Here is a 14031-nt window from a genome sequence, read left to right on the forward strand (position 1 = left end):
ACAGCAATTTTGCATCCATATAAAAAATGTAAACCAAATGGCCTGTGACCATCACCTACGGCAGTCACTGATTCAGAACTGAGCAGAATCAACCTGGGTTGTCTGGTAGAGTAGAATACAAGAATGTTTTCCAAGCTAGTATACATCATTCATATATATATACACACACACGCGCGTGCGCCCATGTGTGTGTGTGTGTGTGTGTGTGTGTGTGCAGTTAGTATTTCCATTGTTTTATTACTATCAAAGTATTTCAAAGCTTTAGCAACATGAGCATTTTCATATTTACCATAACACGTTTAAATACTTTATAGCATAAATAAGGTCCTTCATGTGCTACTTGGGAAAGGCATTCTTATAATATGGAAGCCTTTTTCAACTTTCAAAAATACATCTTCCATCTTCCAAATATGTAAATGAGGAGAATCACATCTCACATATATATTATGTCAACCAGTAAATAGACATAATTGTTCAGTATAAAATTTTATGAACCCAATTATAAAACACAATACTTATTTAATGTAACTCGAAAATCGTTTTAATCCTGGAATCTCATAAGAACTATAGATAAACAGGAGCTGGGAAGATGGCTCAGCAGTTAAGAGCACTTGCTGCTCTTGTAGAGGACCCAGGTTCAGTTCCCAGCTCACGACCATCTATAACTCCAGGTGATCTGATGGCCTCTTCTAGCCTTTGCAGGTACATGTACACAGTATATATTCATATAAGCTGACATATATACATAGTATATATTCATATAAGCTGACAATTACTGTGCACATAAAATAAAAGTAAATCTTTTTATAAAAGAAACATAAGTAAACAAAACGAAGCGTCTAAAAAGTAAGAATGAAGTCCATCACTACACTACACAGATGGAAGATGCACTACTATCAAGGTCATCAGATAGAGTCCTGGTCCTGTCACACAAGATGTGATGGAGCATGAAGTATGTGATTACAAATCTGTGACTTTTGGGTTTAGAGAGTCTCTAAAAATGCAGACAATACAGTCAACAAGCAAACATCTTGGGACGAGTTTTAATTTAGGAGAAAAAAAGAGAAAAGGAAACAGCCACAAACCTTGGTCCAGTCATGGGGATGAGCAAGACATCCGGGAGGGCTGGATGCTGAACAACAGGAATGCTGGATTCACCAAACTGCTGTTAAGAACAAACACACACAGTGTCAGAGCACCCAGTGCAGGTGGTACACCTCACAGGCTTCTCTGTGTCACCATGCACACAGTGTCAGAGCACCCAGTGCAGGTGGTACACCTCACAGGCTTCTCTGTGTCACCGTGCACACAGTGTCAGAGCACCCAGTGCAGGTGGTACACCTCACAGGCTTCTCTGTGTCACCGTGCCCACAATGAGACAGCACCCAGTGCAACAGGTAAACCTCACAGGGCTCACTGTGTCACCACCTCCTACTGTGGGCAACTTGATTTAGGGCTATTCCAACATACTTCATGGAATGCTGTAACATTAAACACATTTTTAACTATTTCTTCTCTGAGTCAGTATCATCCTGATGTTAGTGGGAAGAAGTGCTAGGGGCTGGACATACTAGCAAGTGCTGAATTTTGAGTTAGAATCTCCCTATGTTGCCCACACTTGCCTCAAGCTTTCAATTCTCCTGTCTCACATTCTGCAGGGGCTGAAGTTACAGGCACAGGTTACCACACCCAGCTCGGACTTCTTTACAGGATTTAATTCTGTGTACTGTTCAATTGTAAAAACACAAACCATGTTTAAGTGACTTACTCTGATAGTTACATGCAGGCACCATTTTCTAAGCTGGGTACAGTGGTGTGCATCTGTAATCTTAGCACTCAAGACAAGGAAAGATGACCCTGAGTAAAGGGAACTGAGCTATCTAGTAAGAGATGCCGGATCAATCCTAACTCATACGCACAGAGAGTCATTTAGAAAGTTTCAGAATAGGATGTTAAAGATATTAGTCTGTATTGTGAAATTACTAAATATGACACATACCACCAACATTGCACACCATGTTGATTTTACTGATATCAAAAATACTTTTATTAGAAGGTCAGAATTTTCAAAATCTATTATACTTAGCTGGTTAGACTAGAAATACATGCAGGGCCAAAGAGCTACTGGCACACCTCACCTGACTCACTGTGGGCATCTCTAATCCTACAGATACACTACAAGTTTGAGATCAACTTTCGTACCAGTGTTCATATAATGTAAAATTACCAATCAACATACACCAGGGTTATTTTTCCTTGAAAATGTGTTGCTGAATATGAACAGGCCTATTCTAATGCAGGCTGAATTAGACTAGGCACCCTCCAATCATCATGATAAAGCGTAGATGGTAGGTAAGAGAACAGGCACCAAGTATAGTTTCTGGGAGAAAATATGCAAATATCTGAGAAGTTGATGCCTGAAGGCTCTGCTTTACCCACTTACTAATTCTCCCACAGTACCTGAACGAGTAATAATAAAACTCATTGTGTCACTTGGAAGAATCCACACCAATTAGAAGTGTGTAAAAGTGAGAAAAAAACTCCTTATTTTAGTTCACCAAGCCAACAGCTCTCCTATTCCTCCCAAAGGACATTTCAGACTATGACCACACTCAGCAGATCTCTCCTACTCCTTCCAGAGGATACCTCAGACTATGACCACACTCAGCAGATGACTGACGGGCAAGCTGAATGGCAAACCCTTTCTCCCTGGAGTCAAACCCTTCCCTATCCTTCTCTGCTTCATCATTTGATAAGCATATAGTGAAACTATTGTAACGAGATGTTCCCAAGTAGGAGATGAATCTTATCACACATTTCTGCTTTACAGTACAAAAATTATTTTACATAGAGACAAATCTGTCATGTCAACATTTTTCTCTTCCTTTTCCATCAGAAAAAGTAAACCTGATATGAAAAGACAACCATGCAAGTGACTGCCCCACATAGCAATACAAATGAACTGTTTTTGCCAGGCCAAGTACATTGCCTGATGTCATTCCTCTACCCTTTATTTTTAAAGCAATAACAAAGTAAACATAGGTCACCAGGCTTGGCAGCAAGCACCCTTACCCACCATACCACTCCACCCATGCACCCTTGCCTTTTTTAAAACCTCCTTTCAAAGGTACAATTTACATCATAAACTGCATTCCACACACAGGTTAGATAAAGAACTGTACAATCATCACCCCAATCCAGCTTCAGGTTACTACCATCCTCCCAGAAAACTCCTCCATGAGCATTCGCCAGCATCCCACATTACCGTCCTAGGCAGCTATTCATCTTTCTGTATTAATTTACATTTCCTAATCATTTTCTGTAATAGATGATGTGATAGCTCTTGTCTTACCTCAAGCCTTAAGGTTAATCCCTATCCTTGTTTATGTTACTAACCACTTACATTGCTGACCAGCTACTCACATTGCTTACACTGTGATACTGCTCTGTCACTAGTGGGATCATATCCCCTGTTCACTACTAAACATAATGCTGCTATGTAAACACATGGCCAGAAGTCTGTGGACACAAGTTTGACCTTTTCAGATAGGGTGCTTGGAGGGCAATCACTGGAGTACACTGTACACTTCTATATAACTCTTTAGGAGAAGGCTAGATATCTCCAGAGGTCTCACTACCTTATCTTACCAACTCTAATGTAGAAAGGTTCTTGCTTCTTCCTTCTCACTAGCTAAGGGACGTTAAAATTCTTAAATCCCAGGAAGTGGACCAGAGAAATGGGAGCATAGAACACCAACCGTTTCCCTCTGAGTTTGGGGTAGAAGGAGAAGGAAGTGTCCAGTCCCGCCTTCCTGATGCCCTCTCCCTCTAGAGCTAGGCTCTGGTCTATTAGTTTCCCATCCAGACACAACCACATGGGCTTTGCTGCTCAGATTTATTTATGTTGATTTATTCTATTAGTTTGTGTGTGTACGTGGAGGTGTGTGTGTGGCTCCGTGTGTATGTGGAGGTCAAAGCACAATTCTACTGAGTTGGCTTTCCCAGCAGCCACCTTTCTGTGGGTTCTGGATCCCACGCAGGTTACCAGGCTTATAGAACAAGTGCCCTGACCCACTGAGCTATCTCAATAGCCCATCGTCTCGATTCAACTGTAAGGAAAAGGACCGAAAGTCTAGAGTGACTCTCTCCTATTCTAAACCTTAGCTCCTTAAATGCTGTTTCTATCAGACTAAGATACCAGAGTAGAATAGTTGTTAGAAATAAAAGCAATCTCGATTTGTCCCATACCTTTCAATACTCTGGAAACAGTTGCTTTCCTAGTGTGGCTGTGCATATATAATTTTTGGTTGCTTAAAGGAGCTGATTATATTTTATATCTCTTATTACTCTCAACAACAGAATCACTATCAACACGGAAACATCTTTATGTTTTGTTTAATTATTATACTAACTCTTAGTATCACACATCACATGTTATACCTGCGCTTTGGGAAGCTGTATTTATAGTGCTGAGACTTAAAACCAGAGCCTTGTACATGGTAGGCAAGGTCTTAAAATTGAGGTGAATCCTCAGTCTTACCTGGTTCTTCTGATACTATCTTCACCGGGCACAACCTAATTACAGAACTATCCTCAAAGAGAGCAGGGCACGGCAGATACTCCATGAAGATGACGAGATTAAAGAGAAAGGAAGGGGCCTGGGGCTCTGCCGTCAGGAAAGCATCAGGACCTCAGCTTAACCCCAAACCTATGCTGGGTTGAAAAACAAAGCCAAGAGTGGGAGCAAACCCCAACCCGGGAAGCTGGTGAGCTCCCCGCCAGAGAGAGGCTTTGTCTCAAAAATTACATAACCAGATATTACTTTTCTGCTTACACAACATAAATGTCACTTTACAATCCTGTTTCCACCTAGTACATGAGCAATACTGACAAAACATATTGGTTAAAAATCTTAAAATCATATTCTTCATATTGTCCTATTCTCGGATTTTATAAAAGACATATATGTTTAATTGAGTTAACCACAATTAATAAACTCCTGGGGTGGTGAACGGAAAGTGTGCCTCCATGATGCAGCTTCTATGAGCTCATCACCCATGATGGGCTGGGATTTTGTTTTGCAGTGCCTGTTCAGAGCCAGCCACTTTCCAATAAGCACCTCTCACCCTGGCTCTATAAGTATGCCTGATAAACTCACTGGCTCACTCAATAAACATTTTAAGAACACATGTAATTCTACAATGACTTAGCAGGTATCCTCATATCTGAACGCATCTTAAATGTACAATCAGTCGTAATCAATATATCTTGCTCATTATGCAAGTAGGTTTAAGGATTGAATGAAGTTCTGTATATATTTTTATAATGAAGCCAAGAGGGCTTAGAAACTTAGCCTAAATACTAATATTCTAATACGTTTAGAAGCAGAAATCCTAGACTCAATCTAACCCCATCTCTTAACCTTAAAACAACTTTCATAACTTAAATTTCTTATTTATGCAACTGGAATATTCACACATGTTTAAATCTCTGTTCAATACAGTGCTATTTTGAGTATAAGTATATTATGAATTGCAGTAACATCATATACTTAATTGACATGTTCCACTGAAATGTTGTCAACATATCATATAGATGATTATGATTTAATTGAACACCTAATTCTCAAATATATTTCTTTAACTCTTTCGCTATGCTTGTTTAAAATTATATGAGAACAATAAACTCTGTATATAAGCAAGTTTAAAACAACAGACTATCCTATTATCCATGGGATTTTGTGGCACGTGGTGCAGCAGAGAATAGAAGTATGACTGCCAGGGCTGGAGAGATGGCTCAGTGGTTAAGAGCACAGACTGCTTTTCCAGAGGTCCTGAGTTCAATTCCCAGGGACCACACGGTGGCTCACAACCATCTGTAATGGGATATGATGCCCTCTTGTGGTGTGTCTGAGGACAGCGACAGTGTACTCACATACATGAAATAAATAAATACATCTTTAAAGAAAAGAAGTGTGGCTGCCCAGCACACCACACTTGCACCAACCTTCTGGAGCTCTTCAAGCAGCAGACCTCTGACATGCTGAACTGAGCCTAAATGCGTATTCACTCTGACAGTTGTCATCGACGGAGGGTGTGACAGGCGAAGCAGCAGAGTCTCAAATTTCCTTTCTGCTTCTTGTCTGCTTGAAGCAGACACAGCCTGCAGTAAGAAGAAGTCAGGTCTCGGCTTCAGTGTGTAGTCATCAGTATTAACATACTTAAGGAATGTTAAGTTAAACTTAAGGCTTAGTTTGGTTGATATTACTTCTTTCCTTTCCAAACTGTTTTACAAATGGGATGGCCTTTCTTCATTTAAGCTGTCATACCTTGTGGGTTTGGAAAGGAGATGACCTGAAAGATTGCATCAATCCTTCATAAAATAATGTTCATCATTCTAAAACCGTTGAAATTGACCACTGACTGTCCCCCTTCCTCTCTTAATATATACTTCCCAAGACCCCTTGAAATAAGCATAAAATACTTTCTCTTTCCATATAGTTTATCCTATGAACAATATTTGGAAATAAGATGTGGAAATAAGTTTTAAAATCTCAGCTCCAATAACACTAAAGAGCATTTTAGTGGATTGAATTTTGCTAAAGAACCAAAAATTTAGAAAAATATCCACGTTGCCAAGGGGTTAAGGTAAGGTGGTTAGAGCATGCAGGGATATTTTACTAGAAGGCAATCAATATTCACTGGGAATTTCTGTGCTAAGTGTGGCCAGTAACAAGTAACTAACACTCTTTTTAAGACATGCCTGCCAAACCAATGTAGTGATTTTCACTTAAGGTTGATGCCCCAAGACAACCTTCGAAAGTACTTATAACCCATTCAATTTTCATAGAATAAATTAAGCTTTAAGCTTTATTAGTAAGAATTAATTCAAGGTAACTCATGCAAAATGAACATTTTCCAGTAAGGTTCAGTGGATTACAAGCTTGTAATTCTAGCACTCAGGAGGCAGAGGCAGAGGCAGGTGGATCACAGTAAACTCAAGACCAATCCGGTCTACCTTATGAGTTCCAGTATAGCCACTACTATGTGGAGAAACCCCCCTGTTTCTTTTCTTTTCTTTTTTTTCTTTTTTTTTGAGACAGGGTTTCTCTGTGTATCCCTGACTGTCCTGGAACTCACTTTGTAGACCAGGCTGGCCTCAAACTCAGAAATCCACCTGACTCTCTAACCCTGTTTCAATAGATAGATGAAAGAAGGACAGATAGATGGATGGATGGATTGATAGATAGCTTCTAAAACTGACTTTTTAATCATTATATCTGAACTTTAGTTGCTTGACAATTATGTCAGTTTGGATGAGTAAGAGGACTGCTTAGACTCTGGTGTTCTTAACAATGAAACCAAATCACTCTACCATGATTTATTAGACTAAATTGTAACCATTTCCAATCAAACACCTGGTGGCATTTAATGAGGCACTCAAAGTGCCCTGATCACCTGAGTAAGTACAAGAGCCTGTACTTTAACAGAACAAGTGCATCTACTGTGGAAGTCTTGAGTTGTGTGGCCAGGGAACTTCTCTGGTTGATTCTGCTACCCCTTCAGTACTAAGGGCTGACAGACACGTAACACTTTCTTTTGTCTTACATCTAAACGTGAGCATATATTTATCTCCATCTCAGTAAGCATCAATGGTGACAAAAAAACCACATTGTTTTTAAAGATTCCAATAAAGTAGTGGCAAAAACTAACCACATATTCCCCTTCTTTCTGCTGAAGTTGTATCAGAATTTTGGCAAACATCTATGTACGTGACCTACCTCCTCGTTCAAAAAGCTCTCTTTGAGATAGTTTTCAACTTCAGGTCTCAAAGATATCTTTGGAAATACATACATTCTTTTGATTTTTTTCTGTTTTAAGTTGTCCAAGAAAATGTTGGGAAGCAGTCTTTATTTCCGAATTTCAGCGTTGCCAGCCAATGGACGAGCACAAGAATGCCTTTCAGTGCTGAGTTCTGGAATGAGCAGGGCCCAAGGTTTGTCGTTCTCTGGGATGCTGTGAGACAGCTCCGAACTGCGACACTGCGCCAAATAGGGCTTGGTGACAAAAAGTGTACCTAAACGCAGATCGGAAAACAGACAGCGCCTAGATCCACTCTGACATGCTATTTTCCAAAACCGCGCCCCCAGCTTCGGAACAGAAAGTCGCTTCCTGGGTTCGTCACTTCCGGCACTCGATGCCCAGCCTTCTGTTCGTGCCCAACCTGCATCTGCCAATCACCTCCCCTGAGGGTGGAGCTTTTTCTAGGAAGGACTGTGCCGGGTACATCCTGGGACTCTTGAATGCTGGGTTGAACTGGATACCTCACTAACCTGAAATAAGGGAGATTTCCATTTATTGTCCCAGTACAAGTAGCGGTGGAGGCTTCCCTCGGACACTTTTTTTTCTTTTTTAAAGACTTATTTATGTCAAGAGTATGAATGTTTTGCCTGAGTGCATGTGCTTGCCTCTTTGATCAAACCCAGGATCTGAAGGTTGTAAGCCAACATATGGGAGCTAACAATGGAACCTGGGCACTATGCAGGTACAAGTGCTCTTAACTATTGAGCCATATCTCCTACCCTAGTACCCATATTTTTTGAATGTGCTAATACCCGTGGGTACTCAGGTACAACTTAAAATCCCCTAATAGTGTTTACAACTAGCCATGAAGCTTCTAGTTAACGTGCTTTAGAGAACAAGAGTCTTGATGTGAATTCCCTGATGGTAATGAGGTGACAAGAGTTTAAAAATAACTAACCAAAGTCAGTGGGATGTTTTATGCTTGAACATGATGAATACTTTTGTCTCCAATGCCACTGGGTTAGGGTTTGCTTGTTTTGGTTTGTTTGTTTTGTGCTTTTTGTTGTTCTGAGCCATATTTCATAGGTAACTATAGAGGAGGGTTTTTGCTTGGTGTGTGTTTAATCTTTTAAGTTTTCACACTGGCTTTAAAATATATATAACTGACACACCAAGTCTTTACTAGGTGAAAATTCCATGACAAAGACACTGCCACAGCTCAGCACAGTGGTTATAAGCAGTTTTCAAGGAGTAAAAGAAAGTTCCAAGAGTTGTAATAACTTTCCACAATCTCAGAAAAAGAAAATAGGCTATAGACCAGTAAGCCAGTTTCTAAAACAAGTACCCAGTTTTTCCACAAGATCATGTATCTGTGGTCAATGCATGGGATTCCTTCCTGACTTCATCACCTGAAACTAACAGAATGTGTCTGGGACACAGGTGTTAAGTGTTGCATGACATGCCTGACAGGACATAAACATCTATTCACCCCCAAATAAGAGTGATGTGGCTGAAGAAAAACTTGACAAGTCCAAATTGAAGAAATACATTAGTTTGCTAGGCTTGCTTACAGCAGGACAGGCAGCCTCCCCTCCAGGAACCACCACACTATTTTATATGGCTGTGATATGAATCTACAGCAGTTAACATAAAACTAGTTTCATAGAGCTACCCAATATAAAAGCAGCCAAGGGGGCACAGGTGAATCAAACTCTGGGAAAGGTTATGTGTCTATGTGCACTCTATCCTTGCTGTCACCAAGCACAGTCTGACCTGGGAAGGGTAGCCTGTTCTGCTGCATTCAGGCAGGGAGAACAGGTAAATGACATCTTGGTGCAACATGGAATGCTTTGCCCAGGATTCAGAGGGCTAGACCACCCACACAAAGGAATTTCAACAGACAACTTTGTAGTAACCTTGACACTAGATATAGTTGAAGTCTTTAAAAAAATAAAGAAAACTTGAACTTGAAAGTCCATGTGGGAGAAATTTCATTTCCACATAGAATACTCATTGTTTGACATATAAAGGGCACTCCCTGAATGACTAATCAAACCTTTGTGAAATAGAAAAGGAAACTGTTGTTAAATATGCATTTGATATAAAGTAGTTCACTACTTCAGAACACTTGAACAGTGACCAGAAAACATGTGGTAAATCTGCAGTTAGTAGAGTGGAGATGTTCTGTCTAAGCAATGGAAGACTCCTATATAAACATGCAAATGTCACAGAGACTTTAGATCTTTAAAGGGGTAGTATGGGCCCCCAAGCAGGGACCGGTGGGAGAAATAAATATGATGTGATATCATCATTTTAAGTTTGGTTATGACCTCATTTTATCTCTGAGGATTTTATTTCAGATTGATCTGGGGGACTGACTTAATTCTGGATTCTACACTTCTCCATTACAGGAAACTTCTTTTTCTTTCAATGCTTTTCTCTTGTATGAGTGTGTGTGTTTGTGTGTGTGAGTGTGTGTGTGTGTGTGTGTGTGCAGGTCCAGATGTACATATGTGCACATATATGTGGAAACCAGACATTGATGTGCACTCACAATTACTCGCAGCTTTCATTTTTGGGATAAGGTCTCTCACTGAATCTGGAGCTGGCTGACTTAACTGGATTGACTGACCGGCAGCAAGCTCAAGGGATCTGCACGTCATGTCTCTGCCTCCCCAGAGCAGGAATTACTGGCTCACACTCCTGGCTCAGCTGGATGATGACGACCATGATGATGATGATGATGAATCCAAGTGCTGGGCATCTAAAAATCAGGTCGTCGTGCTTTCATGGCAAGCACTTTACTAACTAGAATTTCTACTTAGTCCCATTCATTTCTTTAATTGTTTATTTTTGAAGACAAACATCCCTATTTAGCCCAGGCGCTTCTTGATTCACAATCCTACTGTCTCAACCTTGTGAGAGACAGAATTATAGGCATTTCTAACACCCACCCCCTCCTGATAATCTTAAGAGTTCTGTAAAGATAACGTAATATCTTTGCATATCCATTTAGCCACAAATCTAATCCTGTCAATACAATATTCAGCTTTTCTAATACAATTGGCCTCATCTGAGAAACTACAAATTAGAACTTACAGTGTTTGGAAAGCCAAATGAATGAATAAATGAATAGAATCTGGTTCAAAATGCTGCCAGAATTAAGCACACAAACGTTTGGACTGATTCATCATTAGTTCTATAAATTATAATCCACACCTTACTGGGATTTCCTCATTTCTCCTGCTGCTATTATGAAACACTAAGGACTAAACTCCCTGCAAGCCAGACCTCTCTGAAGACTTAGCAGTCCAGCTACTACAAGCCTAAATACCAGCTCTTTGGTCCTGAATGTGTACTTAACATTTGAGAAAGAAACAAAACAGTAAAGATTCTGAAAATAAAATGCTTTTAACTTTAGAATATGGGGCTTATCAGGTTGTTGAGTGAGTAACTTCTTAATTGTTAAGAATTTTACTAGAGATCTAGACTGCTGTGGTTCATATTCCAGTTCTTGCAGCCATGGGCAAATTATTAAAGTTCTTATATTTCATTTTTCGGATCCATTAAGTGGATATAATATTTCATACTTTATAGTGTTACTACAGACCAAACAAATTACATGAACTGACTTAAAGAGTGTAGGAAAAGGGCAACCTTCACTACGTGTTAAGATATGTTTATACCCATGTTGGAGGAATGGTTGTCAAGAGTCTTCACTCTGCAAGGAAGAACTAAGTGACCCAAATTCAAACAGATCAGGAGTTAACTCGTCTATGTAAGGGAGGAGTGCAGATTTCCGGGTTTTTAATGGGAGGTTATATAAATGTGTAATAGGCCTCGCCCTAAGTACAAGATTGTAACAAAAGGCAGGGTACATTGTTTATAAAGAGGAGAGGACCATGAGCATCGCACAAAATGGGTCAGCTTCAAAACCATCCTACAAAGGGTATTTTACAAACCACTGTGCCTTTCCTGGATCCAGGAAGACAGTAAGCATGTCTCCAAATGATAAGCACAAGGTGACAGCTTCCAAGCACCTGTTGGGAGACTCACTGGAGAAAACTCTGGGGAGGCTTGCTATGGTGATCCCAGAAGTACAGAGGAGAGAAAAAAGCCACACTGCTCACATATGAGCAGAGTCATAAACTTAAAGATATTTTGGTCTAGCAAAAATTATGAAGCTCAAGGTATTGTGTAACCTCTGTGAATTTTAAAACAACTTCATCAGAAATTTATCAATACATTCTTTTCTACTTTCAAGAATGATATTAAATTGTTTTCAACAATTAATCATCTACAGCATCTAAAAGTGTCTAATAGGATATTCCTGAATGAAATTATATTGATTTCTTCGACCATATGGCAGAAAAGAACTTCCGTATGGGCACTCAATCAACCCTGGTTCATCTGGAAATCAGCAAACTGGATTAAAATTGTAATTGACATGAAAATGTTTGATGTTTTTGAAGAGTGGCTTTTTTTCCTGAGCTGGCAGAACACACAGTTTCTTGAACTCTCTTTTTTTCAAGGCCTGTACAAACTGATCTAACTTAACTGATTAATAAGTTGAACTCAATGCCAAATATATCAAGTTTTTCCAAGTATCACCTGGTCAGTTTACATTGGTTCCTCCTAATCTATATAATTTTCCTTTTTTTAGGCCTTGTAAGTTAACATTTTACTTCCTTGAAACTTCAGTTTATTTTATACTAATTTAGTACTTATATTTTGTTGGAGACATTTTAATGGGATTCTACTTCACTGAAAGTTGTCATTTCATAATATTTTCACGAAGTTATTCTTATCTCATGAACTCAAACTATATTCATTTTCAAGTGGCACCATGATACACATCAATATTACCTCTTGTATACCAAAGGCAACACTGAAATTAGTCTCAACAAAACCTTAAAGGGATATTTAAAGAAAAAGTATTTAGTTTTTGAGCTACATTTAAGACGCTTATGCTCAGATTTTTCTATTTTCATTACATTTCTGACAAGCATTACATATATATGTATATATAATGTATTATATATATACATACATATATAGTCAATACACATGTACAGTATAAACAAGTTCCATTTTTTCCTAACATCAGTACATGCATCAGCATTTATTAGTTTAGGCAATATTCAACTGTATTTGTGAGCATCTATCATTTGTTTCAGTCAGAGTAAGTTTCTTTTCCTTCAGGTTAGCAAAACTTTCAAATTTCTAAATTCTAACCTGAAAAGGGCGTTAGAGAATCTTAAGTCGGCTTTTTAATAATGAGGCCAAAAGTAGAAATGATAAGTTTGCGCAACCACAAACTCATTCAAATTTGTAGTCCAACGGATGATCATTAAAGCTATGTTTGAACAGGATCAGTACAACTTTTCCTCTGTAGGAGAGGCTGGAGCTATGGTTTAGTATCAAGAAGTTGTTGTGATCTTGTACCCGAGTTTTCAAGTCTTCACTGTCCTTTGAAGTGTAGCACTAGCAGGGCATCTTTTTTTTGTTTGTTTTGTTTTTCGAGACAGGGTTTCTCTGTGTAGCCCTGGCTGTCCTGGAACTCACTCTGTAGAACAGGCTGGCCTTGAATTCAAGAAATCCGCGTGCTTCTGCCTCCCGAGTGCTGGGATTAAAGGTGTGCGCCACCACGCCCGGCCACTAGCAGGGCATCTTAAGCTATACTCATTTGTTTTATTTGGAATAGGTCATGGGACAGTTTACCTTGTTACAAGGTCAGGCTGGCAGGCTTCTTCTCTGGTTATGTGGGGCCCGCCAGGTGGCCTCAAGGACTAGTCTGGCCTATGAAGTTTCCAGTTTCAACTGGTAAGGATTTTGAGATTAACTACCACACCTAACGCTTGGCCAAACTGATGGCACTTTGATTTTAGAAACTTAACTGGACCCTGGCTACAGGCATTCCAGCACGCACGTCCCTATCAATTCCATTCAGAATTAAGAATCACGCTAGAATCCCAACACTGGGACAGGAACGGAAACCCACTCCTCCGCTTCAGTCAGAGGACCGCGCCAGCTGAGGTTCCTCAGGCGGTCAGCAGCGAGGGACGCGGTGGCCAGGCCTCGGGGATGACCGCTGCTCTGGACCTCAGTCCGCGTTTCTTCAGAGTGGCAGGAGAGGGAGCGCGCGCCGAGGAAATCCCCAGATCGGCCACACCCCGCCTCCGCAGACGCCAAGCCCGCCCACCATCCGCACACCGGAAGTGTACAGGGA

The 14031-nt window shown here is 40.0% G+C and overlaps 1 protein-coding gene across 15 annotated transcripts in view; it reads right to left on the reverse strand.

The window, feature by feature from the left end:
• Nsun6 (NOL1/NOP2/Sun domain family member 6) overlaps window positions 1-14003 on the reverse strand; it is a 64701-nt gene extending 50698 nt beyond the window's left edge. For 7 of the 15 annotated variants that reach the window (XM_030252148.1, XM_030252143.1, XM_030252142.1 and 4 more), the window contains exons 1-3: window positions 7781-8207; window positions 6007-6162; window positions 1086-1165 (exon numbers count right to left, since the gene is read on the reverse strand). Coding sequence is in view for 11 of the 15 variants with exons in the window: in XM_030252143.1 (XP_030108003.1) it covers window positions 1086-1165; window positions 6007-6162; window positions 7781-7855 (311 nt within the window). In the remaining 4 variants the exon portion in view is untranslated. Of the gene's footprint in view, window positions 1-1085; window positions 1166-6006; window positions 6163-7780; window positions 8208-13523 lie in introns of those variants that run through there. The other 8 variants (NM_001355685.1, NM_028950.5, NM_001165942.1 and 5 more) reach the window with 5 other exon arrangements.
• Between the last annotated feature and the right edge of the window lie 28 nt (window positions 14004-14031).

This window comes from Mus musculus, chromosome 2, assembly GCF_000001635.26.
Source record: "Mus musculus strain C57BL/6J chromosome 2, GRCm38.p6 C57BL/6J".
In the NCBI taxonomy this organism is placed as follows: Eukaryota; Metazoa; Chordata; class Mammalia; order Rodentia; family Muridae; genus Mus; species Mus musculus.